The 13,410-nt window shown below is 53.0% G+C and overlaps 6 protein-coding genes across 6 annotated transcripts; 4 read left to right on the forward strand and 2 right to left on the reverse strand.

Annotated features, from left to right (window-relative positions):
* Window positions 1-1,101: 1,101 nt before the first annotated feature.
* A1O5_12521 (uncharacterized protein) lies at window positions 1,102-3,025 on the forward strand (the record flags this gene model as incomplete). Its single annotated transcript, XM_007753090.1, has 2 exons — window positions 1,102-2,857; window positions 2,952-3,025. 2 exons carry the CDS (start codon window positions 1,102-1,104, stop codon window positions 3,023-3,025), a joined length of 1,830 nt encoding a protein of 609 aa, XP_007751280.1.
* A 2,568-nt stretch (window positions 3,026-5,593) lies between these two features.
* A1O5_12522 (uncharacterized protein) lies at window positions 5,594-6,202 on the forward strand (the record flags this gene model as incomplete). The annotated part of the gene is made up of 1 exon (XM_007753091.1): window positions 5,594-6,202. The coding sequence occupies one exon, from the start codon at window positions 5,594-5,596 to the stop codon at window positions 6,200-6,202; it is 609 nt and encodes a 202-aa protein (XP_007751281.1).
* Window positions 6,203-7,147: 945 nt separating this feature from the next.
* A1O5_12523 (uncharacterized protein) lies at window positions 7,148-8,080 on the reverse strand (the record flags this gene model as incomplete). The annotated part of the gene is made up of 1 exon (XM_007753092.1): window positions 7,148-8,080. One exon carries the CDS (start codon window positions 8,078-8,080, stop codon window positions 7,148-7,150), a length of 933 nt encoding a protein of 310 aa, XP_007751282.1.
* A 679-nt stretch (window positions 8,081-8,759) lies between these two features.
* On the forward strand, window positions 8,760-10,335 carry A1O5_12524 (uncharacterized protein; the record flags this gene model as incomplete). Its single annotated transcript, XM_007753093.1, has 5 exons — window positions 8,760-8,952; window positions 9,008-9,155; window positions 9,207-9,279; window positions 9,458-9,582; window positions 9,633-10,335. The coding sequence occupies 5 exons, from the start codon at window positions 8,760-8,762 to the stop codon at window positions 10,333-10,335; spliced, it is 1,242 nt and encodes a 413-aa protein (XP_007751283.1).
* Window positions 10,336-10,805: 470 nt separating this feature from the next.
* Window positions 10,806-11,399, forward strand: A1O5_12525 (uncharacterized protein; the record flags this gene model as incomplete). The annotated part of the gene is made up of 1 exon (XM_007753094.1): window positions 10,806-11,399. The coding sequence occupies one exon, from the start codon at window positions 10,806-10,808 to the stop codon at window positions 11,397-11,399; it is 594 nt and encodes a 197-aa protein (XP_007751284.1).
* A 304-nt stretch (window positions 11,400-11,703) lies between these two features.
* A1O5_12526 (uncharacterized protein) lies at window positions 11,704-12,920 on the reverse strand (the record flags this gene model as incomplete). Its single annotated transcript, XM_007753095.1, has 5 exons — window positions 11,704-12,195; window positions 12,297-12,364; window positions 12,468-12,510; window positions 12,575-12,652; window positions 12,735-12,920. The coding sequence occupies 5 exons, from the start codon at window positions 12,918-12,920 to the stop codon at window positions 11,704-11,706; spliced, it is 867 nt and encodes a 288-aa protein (XP_007751285.1).
* Between the last annotated feature and the right edge of the window lie 490 nt (window positions 12,921-13,410).

Consider the following 13,410-nt stretch of genomic DNA (forward strand, 5'->3'; position numbering starts at 1 on the left):
ACCCTGGGGAACAGGGGGTGACCGCCCTGGAACAACCGCGGCAACTAACTTGTCTTCGGGACATACATTCTCCGGATTCCGGGGTCTTGGCCCTCCCAGGCCCTCCATAGCGCAGCCCCGCAAACCGAGGACCCCCCTCCAGGTTCCCCATTCGGGGTTAGTTGTTGCTTGGGGTTGCCGCACCCCCGAAGAACCTCTTTTTCAACATCTGCATTATTGGCCGCGCCGACTGGCAATGGCACTCTTGAACTTGTTTCTGGCTGCTGTACGAGCTGCTCATCATAGTACGATATTGGGCCCGCTTGAACAGATATTCCGCAGCAGCGACTGATGGCTGCATCTCCTGGTAAGTCCAGCCCGACCTCGTTGATTATCCTGCGATCGCGCTACAAGAAACAAACGCAAGGGAAGCTGATGCATTTGACACCAGGTCCAGAAAGCCCTAAGTCTGTCGAGAGACGTCGCACCCATGCCTGCAAGGTCTGTCAGAGGGTCTTCGTCCGGGCAGAACATCTCCAGCGTCACTTGCTCTCACGTATGTCGCCCTGAGCCCCCGAGTGGCTGTGCAGGCCTGACCGCGCCCTGATCAGATGAAAACCATAAACCCAACAAGTGCAAGGCTTGCCATGCACGATTTGCCCGCTCGGACGTCTTGCTGCGCCATACCAGGAAATGCGTACCGTACTCACGCATGATTGAAGCCGCAGACGGGGAGAATGGCGATACAAACAATGACGCAGGGACGGTGGCCAGACTTCAACAAGCCGGATGCGCCCAAAATTCTGATCCACCGCGTTTCCGGTACGGCTAGCAGCGCGATACCCTTCGTCGAGACCACGGCCAGACTAATCTTTCATGGAACAGTCCTCCCGATACGGATCACGATCACCTGCAACACGAGCAGACGGGCATCGCGAAGCCTCAGCAGCAGCACGGAGACACCGGCAATCTGAGAAACACCGCCAGCACTCACACCAACGACGCTTCCAGCCGGATGGATCACATGCAATTTCTCTCGGGAGTATGTGAAGCTCTCAGTTGTGTAACGCGGGTGCTGACCAGAAGAAGATGACGAGGCCTTCGAATGACATGTACACTAGGATGAACGATTTCGACCCTTCCCAATTCAACGTATCTATGTCGGATCCAAGTATGATGCGTCTTGACGCCTCGAGAAATTCGACCGCGCTTGTATTACCCGACACGAACAATCTCGACCTATGGGGGCCAGCACGTTCGTCTACGGATGTGAATCAAGGGGCGGACGCAAACGCGAACAATTCTACATTGAATGGCGTTCTCGACACCCAGCCGCCGGCCGCTCCGCTGTCAGGCTCCACACATTCTTTCTCAGCAGGCTCTGCCTTCCTGGATACAGCTGCCCAGTCGATGGCCATGCCAGAACTCTCTCAGGCAATGTTTAACGATGATCTCATGTTTCTGGAAGATTTTCTACTGCCCGAGTTCGTGGCCAATGCTACTGGATGTACCACGCCGATTCCCGCGGACTTCGACCCAGCCGCCTTACAGTGTCTTGCTGCCAGGAATGAACCCGATATTTCCGAGGCTCGTCTGTTCCTACCAAGACCAACAGACGAAGCTCGAGCCCCTCACCTTTTCGATATTAGTCCCCAAGATGTAGATCGGTTTCAGAAAGATATCTTGAGCACGCGTCTCTTGAGCAACTTCTCCTTTCCGCGGCGTTCCCGCATATTGCGGTGCCTGTCTGCCTATTTCGACAGTGTCGACCCGCATGTACCAATTGTCCAACAAGCTACCTTCAGCTTGTGTGGTACGGCCCCGGCATTGGTGCTCGCGATGCTCGGGATGGGAGCTCTCATTACATCTGAAACTCAATTTGCTGTATCGGCGTATGAGGCAGCCTGTACCTTACTGGACCACGAGACCAAAGATGAGGTCTACGCATCGTCGCAATTTGAATTTGGGCCAATTCAAGCTCTGCTACTCTGTGTCCACTTTGGGGCGTTCAGCGATGACCAGACTTTTGTCCAGCGCTCTCAAGCGCAACTCAACCTTGTCTCCAAGATGCTGAGGCATGGTTTAGACGATTTAAGTGACAAACGAGCCGAGTCTGAACAGGACTGGATAACCTGGTCCTTCATCGAAACTTTCAGCCGGTTAGCGTCGTGGAGCTGTTCACTGAACGCTGTCCTTTTTGCGTACGACGATTCTTTTCAAACAAATACTCAACATTTCTTGCGACATGTGCCGCTCCCCCTTGACGAGGACCTTTGGAGGGCTCGCTCAGCACAAGAATGGTCATCCCTCGGAGGCCTTTCACGCTCACATGGCGCTCTCAATTTCTTGACGTTAGCCGAGTCTCTGCTCCAAGGAAAGCCCGTTCTCGAGCAATTAAGCTGTTTCGGCTTGTTCTCAATCATCGGATGGTTTCTCCTCTACATCTGCAACCACGAACGGATGAAACTATTGGTCGGATCGCTCGACATATTCGAGACCGAGTTCACCAGCAAAATAGATGTAGGGCTTGGGGCCTGGGAAACCCTGACCCGCCGACATCTACGGACAGGCCACGTCATGTTCAGACAGTTGAATCCCCTGATCTCAGACAGCTTCCCCCTCCTCGGATCCGCTTATTACCACCTCTATGTGGGTGATGAATTGCGCACTCTAAAAGAGATAGCTAGCAAGCAAGCACCGGCGGGTGGAATGCCGACATCACAGACACTTCCCGAATTCAATCCGCGCCCTGAAGCGTACAAAGCAGTGCGATATGCTGCAAATTCGTGGCTTGTCCGTGCTAAACTCGGTATCAGCCACTTCCAGCAATCTCCTGATGCGTATGGTCCTCACGGAGCCATGGGGGCATACGAATCTGGTAAGTCTTCTTCTAGCATCTCGAGCTCGTGGCACTTGGCGCACCTTCTTCCGTGGAGTATGGCTGCTCCTATCATGCTTCAATACTAACTCAGACCCAATGGCGCAGCACTCCTTCTGTCGTGGTGGCTCTCCGTCGGCCAACCAGCACAGACTCCAGACGGATTGACCATTGAAGACAATGCGTCAGTCAGGGCGTTAAAGGCGCTGTTGACGGAGGTCATTGCCGAAGTTGAGGATCAAGATATCTATTGCAATGACGAGACCGCTCGCGCACTTGCACCCCTAATTTTTTGCCGCCGGTCGATGGATAGATCCGTCTTCACCTGTAAGTCTCTCCTCACATCTCCTGGTTGAGCTTTGACTAAGGGCAGACACCCGAACTCTGCGGCACGCGCTTGATTCCTTCCAGTCACACATGCGCGGGAAAACATTTGCCCGCTGAAGACGGATTGAATCTTCATATGGATCCGCAAGGGCTGCTAAGGGCTTTTGCTTTGCGCTTTTGGCAATGCTGCGTGCCTCGGCCTGATGCTGTCTGGGCTGCCAAGTAGATCACTGTTTCTCCTGCGAATTGTCAGCCACCAGGGCTGCACCTTTGGCAGCAGGAGAAAATTGCGTTCCCAAATAGCGTTATTGGAGGTACATGCATCCCGCTTATGCGTTAGCGACCTGCTGCCTTGCGGCACACGCACGTGGTGTTAGCATCTGATGCATCCATTTTTTATAGAGGAAGAATGAAGCTGAGGCTGTTTGAGATGTCCTCGAGCTTTTGGCAGGGCGAGGTCCCCGCGAGGGTCGTGAGGGTCGAGGCATTGCTGTAGCACATTGCCGCCTCCTGGATGATGGCAATTGCGTCACGGGCGACCCGGCCTTTGGAGTCATAGCGGATGCACCGTACCACTGCAATTTGCCTTGTCATCCAGCCATGAAGAAGTGGGCGGCGACATCGACGCTAGATGGCCATCTGGATTTGCTTGCCCAATCTGTTGGAGGATATCTTCCATTCGACACCTGCATTGTAGATCAAGACGGCGCCGTCGACCCTTCTCAGCCGCTTCATGGAGCGGCTTCAGACGCCGTGATGTCAACTTCAAAAGGACGCTGGCACAGAGAGCGCAGACTTGGGCTGGGGGCGATTGACAACGACCATCATGACCTCCATGAACACCACGACTACTCAGAACTTCCGCGTCCATAGCCTCTGCGCAGTCCCGGAACAACGCCCATCGACCGCTTGTACCGAGCACGATCTCGCCCTGCCAACCCCACGACTCGTCCCAGGCGAGGTTAAAGCATACCTCCGGTCAAGGAAGACCACCAGCCCCCGGTGCGAAAGGGTGTCTGCCATAGCCTTGAGTATAAGATCTCCTGCTGCTAAGATGGAGGACGTCATGGTGGTACAGTACTAATACACAAACTGCCGTTTCTCGAAGTTGGCCGATGGCCCATGCTCCCACGGTGAATTACGGTCGCATGAAACTCTTCATGAATCTCAGTGGACTACAATTTCAAGCTACTGTTTGTCTACAAAGCGACATTGCGAGGTCGAGCTATATCGTGCTGGAACATTACTAGTACCGTACGACGGACATTTTATATAGAACCCAGCGGACAACTCAAATTAAAGTGGGGGAGAAGCTGCTGAGACAGCCTCCCTGGTATAGGCCTTTTTCCTGACGCACATAGAAGTCGACTTCCGTCGGATCGAGAGGTTAGACCTTGTTCCCTTGATAAACAGGCACAGCTTCTTGGTCAATCAGCGAGGATAGCTGCCAGCCTAGAGAGCGGAGACAGTCCTCTCTCCCACATCATGCAGCAGTTGCCCACTCTCTTCATCACTCTACGTCGTCTGAGGGGATCCGCCCACAGAGGGACCTCGATCAGACCAACAAGGTCCAGACATTCACTTGGGACAGGCGGCTGCACCAACGGTTTCTCACAGTTGTGTTGCGGCGAACGCGGTATTAATTGCACAAAGTCGAGGCTTCAAACTTACCCAAAGCCCTAGAGAGGCGTAATTTCCAGCGAGGTGAATCTTCGAATTCGCCTGCCCTTGCCACTGCTGGCGTCAGGAGGCATCCCCCGCGACCGGCATTTGGGCACGGTACGCCACTAACTACAATGAAACACGCACTGGCACGCCCGGCGGGGAAATCTCCCAGAGCTTTGCAATATGGACTGGCATGAATCTAAAACCCCGTCCTTTAGATCTTGTCACGCACTTCCATACGCGATCCAACTTACAATCATCTACCACAATTTTTTCCCCCAAGAGAAGGTCGGCCCCTCAACTGCTAGACAGCTTCAGAGAAACCGGTCCTCGGGACTCGAATTCGGACTTCCTAATCCTTCGCTACACGTCAGATTGTAGGGAAGTATAAAAAACCGAGCATACGGAAGGCGCAGTCCCGAGATCAGGTTCCAGCGACGTCCGGAACTGCACAATATGGGGTTTCGTCCGGGCGAATTGGCAGGGCGTACGTGTTGACAGGGTTGCAAGATAGCCACTGTGTCAAACCACCCGAGACGCTAGCTGTTACACCAACTGCGGTCCTTACCTCAACAACGTCATTCTCACCGACCTGCGACAGCATGGCAACAGAATAGGAGGTTTCAGGAATGGCCTTCAGATGACAAGCTAAAGTGTATATAAACAGGCAGAGTCTCTCTGAATAGCCAGGGAGACAGAACACAATCAAGTAGATAGATCCACTCCCGTTCTGTGTACAATAGTATGCCTGAAATCCCGGACATCATTCCGATTTCCGATTTATTGCGCGGAAATAGTGACCACAATCAGATTGATACCCTGACAATCTCATGGGCATTGCATCGCGTGATCGGTCTATCATCACCCGCCAACTCAAATAAAGAGGAGGAACTGGATCACCAGCTCAGATCTTCGAAAGCGCAAATTCTCTTTACTGTTTCCTCGGATCTGCCTACGGCAAGGGAAGCAGCATCGAAGGATAGACTTGCGGAAGATCGGAGGATTCTCTGCCAGCCGCCGAGCGATGAATCGCTCCTGGAGAGCTTGCAAACTGTGTCGCAGATGATAGGAGGAGGCTGCACTTTATCAGAGCTAGATGAGCTCCAATTCACGAAGAAACAAGACACTCGTCAGATTGCCTTCCTTTGCTATTACGGCGGCAGCTTAGGTGCTCCTCAGGCAATCATGATCTCACATTACAACGAGATTGTAAACCTTCGGCAGCTCCACCTATTCGACAGACTTATGAAGGACGCCTTCGCGCCTCATTATCGCGATAACGCCCTGTGCTTAATGCCCTTCTTTCCCCCTCACATCTGCCGTCTCGTTGCCGTGTGCCACATCTCGATTTGACAAGGCGACAGCGTAATAGTCCTTCCTATGTTCGAATTTAAGATGTTTCTCGCTTCGATTATGAGATTCAAAATTAATACACTGTGGCGTGTGCCTCGATCATCATAAATATGACCAAGAACAAGGCTATGTGCGACTGATTCGACCTCAGTACCGTCAAGCAGATCATAACTGGGCAGCTCCACTCGGAAATGAGACTGCTGTAAGCTAGCTGCGCAGCACGGCTGCTGGATGGTACGACAAGGCTTTGGCCTGACCGAATCCGCGTAGGCACTCACCAGCCATAGGCCTGTAGATATTTAACTCGGTTCGTCTAGCTGTCTATTAGCTACAGTCGAGGCTAAGGTGGTCAGCCGGAGGGACATAAGATCACGGTATTTAATACGCCCGGGGACTTCTAGTTAAACCTCCTGGTATATTGTACTAGGCTATCTCAAAGATAAACGGGCCAATAAACCAAATATTTGTTGAAATGCCCAAGAGTCTGTTCGTCAAGACGGGTGAAAAGGTTAGGTTTCGCAGAAGTGCTGCGGGCAACGAACCGACCTCTTCTTGGTCAACTGTGAAAGAAGAAACAGAAGATAAATCATTTTTCAAGGGCGGACACCCTGACTTTCGCTGACCGTTGTTGACTGGGCGAGCATTGCTGGCGGTCGTCGTCGCCTTGATCAACGGTCCTGCCATTACCGGGTACGCCAATTCTCTACTAGATCAGTGTGTACTTGGAAGGGATCACACAGCTTAATGCCCAACACAAGTAAATTCTAGGGATTAGCGCTTTGAGCAACATTTAGCATGCTCTAGATCTCGAATGCCGTGTGGTGGGCTGACCAGCGATATCAACAACACACAAACTTAAAACTCAAGTCATGGGTGGCCTGTAACATGGTAAAGGGTTGGAATGATCATTGCTATCCCTATTGCAGAAAGCGGTGCAATATTCGCCTATTGATAAACTTGGTCGCCGACCTCCGCTTCCATGTCCTCAAACAAAGGTTTCGCGCTGAACCAACCAGGCCAGGGTCTTCCGATAGAATGGGCAGTATAAGCTGCATCCTCGTCGTTTATTTTAATCGTTGAGCCTCCACGACCGGCAGCAGCCGCGTCCGCCAGGAGTTGAGCGTGGCAGCACTTCTCCAGAGAACAGAACCAGAAAACGGTAGCTTCGACGGTTTGGCCGACGGTCAGAAGACCATGATTCTGCAGGAGGCACGCCTTCTTGTTGCCCAAAGCCTTAGCGATTTTCTCGCCCTCGTCCTTGGCAAAGACAATCCCTCCGAACTGGCGATAGACGCTGAGGTCATTGTAAAACGCGCACGAGTCCTGGGTGATGAAGTCGATGGGCCGTCCCAGGGCGCAAAAGGCACGACCGTACAGGCTGTGTGAGTGAGCGGCGCACATTACATCCGGGCGAGCTTTGTGGATCGCCGAATGGATCATGTACGCGGCGGTGTTGAGGAGCCTGCAAGGGCCGCCCCCGATCATGTTGCCTTCTTCGTCTACCAGGATAAGATCCGATTTCTTAATCTTATTAAACGACACGCCAAATGGATTGACCCAGAAGGTGTTGGGGTTGACGGGATCCCGAAGGGTGATGTGACCCGCCACTCCTTCGTCAAACCCTCGTTTGCCAAAAATACGAAAGGCAAGGGCGAGGCGGCCTTTTAAGTACTCTCTCTCTTCGTACTTGTCACTGAAGCGTGGGATGCGCGGGAAGCGCGTGGTGAGAAGAGGCTCGTCGTCCTTGGGAACATTGAACTTGGCCACTGGGTCGTCTTGGAGGGAAGGATTAGGGTACCCTTGCAGGGAGTCGGCATCTTGGTTTTCAGGCGCCGTATTGGAGAGTTTGATGGCCATCGTCGCCGTCGAGGTTGCCATGTTGGGCACAGTCTTCAGGATCCTTTGGCAAGAACTCTGATAGGGAGGATATCGCGTGTCAGCCGTAGGTACCCCGGCTGATTTGAAGGTGTACGTTGTCGTGATCTTGCTTAATGGTAAATTCAAGGCGTCACGGAATTGGTCGCCAGTTGAAAGCGGGAACAAGGGGCAAGGCTGACAGACCCCTTTACCCCGCATCACCCCCACATCACTTCCCCCACATGGCTCTCGTGCTCATAGAATGCTGTAGCATTTACTCACATGCCATTGACTTTGCCAACTTGGTCGAACAGAATTCGATACTATGCCCAGATTGGCCCAGAGTCTAAGCTCTTTTCTGTCGTGATCACCACCCACAGGCTCACTACGTGGTACTTACGCTCTTCCGACCCTCCATGCCATGCCTCGGATTAGTCAACCCCCTTATCGGCAAAATGCCAGTGTCAACAGCCCCAGGGTCTGGATGATGGTGTTTCTTGGCCTAGCTCCGAGAAGGAGAGCTACAAGAGCCTCGATATTCCTTTTTATGTGTCTGTCGCTTTTACCAACTTGGTTCACCGCATGCATCCCGTCGATACCATCGTTCCAGTGACACCAGCGACCGGGATATATGAACTCCTCCTACTCAGAGCGCCGACGTGGGGTCTATACTGAGGACCAACTTCGTATGACCCCCGTCATGACTTCAGTATCTCGAAAATACGACCTGATAGTGCTCGGAGCTACCGGGTACACTGGTCGGCTCACGGCTGAGTACATCCAAGAGCATATCACGACAGATTTGAAATGGGCGATTGCGGGACGCAATGGTTCGAAACTCTCTCGACTCGCCGACGACCTCAAAGGCATCAATGCGGACCGAGTTCAGCCCGGTATGAGATCAGAACGCCTGATGGTGGAACAACTTCTAATTAGGACCATCTGAAGGCCTTGAGGTCGTCGAACTCAACCGCGACGACTTGCAACAGCTCGCGCAGAAGACTCAGGTGCTTATTTCTACGGTCGGGCCTTTCGCCAAGTTTGGCGAGCCTGTCGTCGAGGCGTGCGTAAAGTCTAAGACGCATTACTTTGACATGTAAAACTCTCGTCACCACCAAGCGTGGCTTGAATCCTCTGACTTGCCTAGAACCGGCGAGACGCCTTTCACGCTCGATATGTTACAGAAGTATCATGATTTGGCGAAGAAGAACGGCGTGGTGGTAAGCCTGCTTCACTGCCGGGCTCTTGGATGGGGTCTTGTTCCTGGAGGTCCTTTCCATTTCGCCATAAGACAAATCGATTTGCTTCCAGGTGTCAGTCCTGGCAAGTCGAGGGCACAGTGACCCTTCTTCAACATGTTTCAATCCTAGAAGGACTGGTGGGCTGATATCGCTGTAGCTTGCCCCTCATTCTGGTGTGGACTCCGTTCCGGCCGACATTTTGACCTACCTATGCGTTCAAAAAATCCGGCAAACCTACGGCGTGGGTGTTAGGGAGAGCATCAACGTTCTCCACGAGTTGGGGTAAGATCAACTCTCAAACGCAGCTCGGCCATTCGGTAACCTCTCTCTAGGGGCGGGCCCAGTGCCGGCAGCCTGGCTACCATGGTGTCCCTCATTGAAACGTATTCGTTTCAATTTACACACTGCGCCCTGAGGCCGTACGCGCTCAGTCCAATCCCGCCGCCCAAGGCTGCGGGCACCGTGTCATTGCTCGACAGACTCCTTGCATCGCGCTATATCCCGCCGTTTGGAGTCGTGACCCACTTTCCGCAAGCCGAGTGTGATATCGGAATTGTCCACCGGTCCTGGGGACTATATGAGCAAGGAAAATACTATGGCGACAAGTTCCGGTTCTATGAGTACCAGATCATTGGGAGGCGGTTGAAGGCCTTTTTGACGCATTACACCGTGTCCTTGGTCCGGACGGCGCTGAGGCTCCTCCCACCATTTCGATGGCTGGTGAAGAGGCTCCTCCCGCCCTCCGGCAGCGGCCCACCAAAGTCCGAATTTGCGAATTACCGAGTTTTCTTCGCCACCGTCGCCACTGCCGACTGCGAGCCTACGCGGCGAGTCATGGCTTCATTGAATTACAAGGGGTCGCCGTACTATCTGACGGGCGTGCTGGTAGTCCAAGCAGCACTGACGCTGCTAGAAGGCGGCGATACCCTGGGAAGGAAACTGAAAGGTATGGTTACGCCGGCAACATGGGGAATGGAGCTGGTCGATCGGATGAAACAAGCTGGCGTTGAGTTCCGAGTCAGCCTTCTCGATTGAGCAAGAGTGGTCTAAACAGGGGGGGGGACTCCTTTTTGATTGTACCTTGTAGTTGGCCTCTCCAGGGGAGAATTAGAGATGAGTTCACTCGCGCCTCTGTAACCTCGTCTTTTGAGCTGGATCGAGTGTATGCTTTACCTGGGACGTGGTTTCCTGTCCGCGCTCTTGAATATCTGAGGGAGGACGCAATCACGTAGGTCTAGCCCTTGGCCGCTACGACATCAGATGACGTGCGTGTGGGAAGCCAAAGACCCCTGCCAGTAGTAACTCGGAACACACTTATGATCCGTGTCCACATGTTGCTTGGATTCCGCGGTCCCCCGCACTTTCTGTGCGCAGACATTCCATGCTGACAAAAGAGTCAATGCGGAAGACTCTTCAAATATCTGACTGACTCTTGACCGCATTGTCCTTGATCGAAGCCAGTCTGAACGAATCCCACCGAAATATCTCTTGTCTCTACCATCGCCATGACCGACACCACTGACGAGAATCTTCCAAGGGTGAAGAGCCCGGCACACCTCGCCCATGTGCTGCTGCGGACGACCAAATTGGACAAGATGATCGACTTCTATGTGCAGTTCTTGGGCGGCTGGGTGCCCTTCCGCGGGAAATCGATGGCCTTTGTTGCGTACGACGACGAACACCACCGCATTGCCCTCGGGGCAATGCCCAACACCACACCCAAGGACCACCTCAGCAGCGGCCTAGAGCACATTGCCTTCACCTACAACAACCTCGACGACCTGGTGCTGGCGTACGAACAACGGAAGAAGTTGGGCATGCACCCCATCTGGTGTGTGAACCACGGCCCGACCACGTCCATCTACTACCAGGATCCCGACGGCAACCATCTCGAGACCCAGGTCGACAACTTCGACACCGCCGACGAGGCCACTGAGTACATGAAGTCACCAGAGTTCGCCGAGAACGCCATCGGATTCGACTTCGATCCTGAAGCGCTGGCAGCTCGTGTGCACGGAGGCGAGGACCATAAATCTATTAAGCGGCGGATCGGCTCTGGTCCCCGTCCCAATCCTCCATATCCGTCGCTTCACAAGTAAGATGACACCACGCTTGCTCGATGGAACAGGAACCGGCCATTCACAATGGCTTCAAGGGTTTCCTGGAAGTGTGAGGGCATGTTTCAGAGACCAGATCCGCGGGTCCTACTACGGCTGCGCACGTTTTGAAAACTTGGGAAAGATGGTGGACCGGTCAGAAGATGCTAACAAGTAACTACCCTTGTACCGAACTATCTAACTAGTTAAGAAATCTTTTGTGCAGCGCCATTTCCTTTGGCTATGTGAACTGTACCATAGACGGTGAAAATTTCATTCGATTCCTCTCGCACAAAATCTCTTCTCGTCATAGATTCTCCCTTTCAAAGACATATTTATTCTCCAGCCTTCCAATCTTCTCAATCTCGACGGTCACCACGTCTCCATCTTGCAAAAATCCCGGTGGTTTCATAAAAGCGGCTACTCCGCTAGGGGTTCCGGACATGATGACGGTGCCTTTTCGGAGGGTCGTGCCTCGGCTGAGGTGCTTTATGATCTCGGGCAGCTTGAAGATCAGATCATCGGTCCGCGATTGTTGCCTAACGTCGGTCCCGTTGACGATGGTTTTGAGCCACAAGTTGTGCGGGTCTCCTATGGCGCTGGGCGATACGATGACGGGCCCGATGGGAGCAAACTTGTCAAATCCCTTGGCGGAGCCGTGTTGACCGCCGGATCGCTCGCGCCATTGCCAATAGCGTGCAGAGACATCGTTGCCAGCCGTGTATCCCAGCACGTAGTTCAAGGCCTCCTCGGTAGTCACGTTCTTGCAGTCCTTGCCAATCACGACACATAGTTCAGCCTGGCACCGGAAAATCAGTTTATGTACGTTGCCAGCAATTAATCGAGGAGCCGCTCCGCCCGTGGATCAAGGCGAGTTTATGGACAACGGATATCGCTTACTTCATAGTCCATCTGAGACTGGCATTCGGGATGGATCGGTATGTCTTCAAAAGGACCGGCGAGGGCGTCTGCAGCCGTACACATTGTGTCAGCGTGATTGGGTTTATGTGACAACCTTATCATGGGTCGCCATTTCTTAGACTAGCCAAGGAATTTAGAATGTTGACTGACCTGCCGGTTTCTTAAAGATGACGGGATATTTAGGTGGTTCACCCTGCACGAAGATCGGAATGAGTATACACCGGGTTTCGTGAGCAGAGAGAAAGGCCCGTACGTACCCCGGTTTCTTGGACGTGCTTGAGATAATTGACTCCCACGCACTCGAAGATTGGCACATACGGCAACGGAGCGAGAACCTTTGACGTGTTTCTTGTAAGCCAGGCCGTGGTAACATGAATCTTGTCCTTGTGCAACGAGAAAGAATTTGTTCGTGTGTACCTCTGCGATTTCCTCCTGATGACCCGTCAGGCCAAAGTCGTCTTCGAACGGCGTCTCTCCCTTGTACACGGCTACCTTGCTGCCTTGCAGCGACTCTTGGGTGACGAAGTCGACTCCCGGCACTTCGCCGTAAAAGATCTGTCCCGCCGGATTTCTGAATCGGACGAGACGCGAAAAGGTAGCCATGGTCTCTTGCGCACAAGATTGAGTTTTGCTACCGTCTCTGCCAGTAAACTTGGGCAGCGAAGGTCGAGTTCAAGAGACCTCGCACTGAGGAAATGATATGTTGAAATTTTAAGGTCTTACGGCAGGGCTCGTCGAGTGTGAAGCTGGGAATGGAATCTAATCTCCGACTTGAGTAGTCTCTGAATTCTCCTAGAGCGGCCAGCACACGGTCAACTTATTCCCGACTCAGTGGGAAATTTCATGCGCATCTCGGTCCTCGGATGAGTCTGGCCTGGCCGGGAACCCGGCACGACGCTGGGGAATGAGCAGACCGAGAATGCAAACCATGTGGGGGAAATGGGGACCTCAAATACTCATCATATACGAGCCCTCGTGTGTATTGATGGCAGGCGTCTTTATCCTCGGCCGAGTAGGGGACCCCACTGGTTCGAGGGCCTAGGACCAGAATAGAGCATAGATTCTAGAGACTGACGACCTCTCGGGATTAGTA

Source organism: Cladophialophora psammophila, assembly GCF_000585535.1.
Source record: "Cladophialophora psammophila CBS 110553 chromosome Unknown aczJe-supercont1.34, whole genome shotgun sequence".
In the NCBI taxonomy this organism is placed as follows: domain Eukaryota; kingdom Fungi; phylum Ascomycota; class Eurotiomycetes; order Chaetothyriales; family Herpotrichiellaceae; genus Cladophialophora; species Cladophialophora psammophila.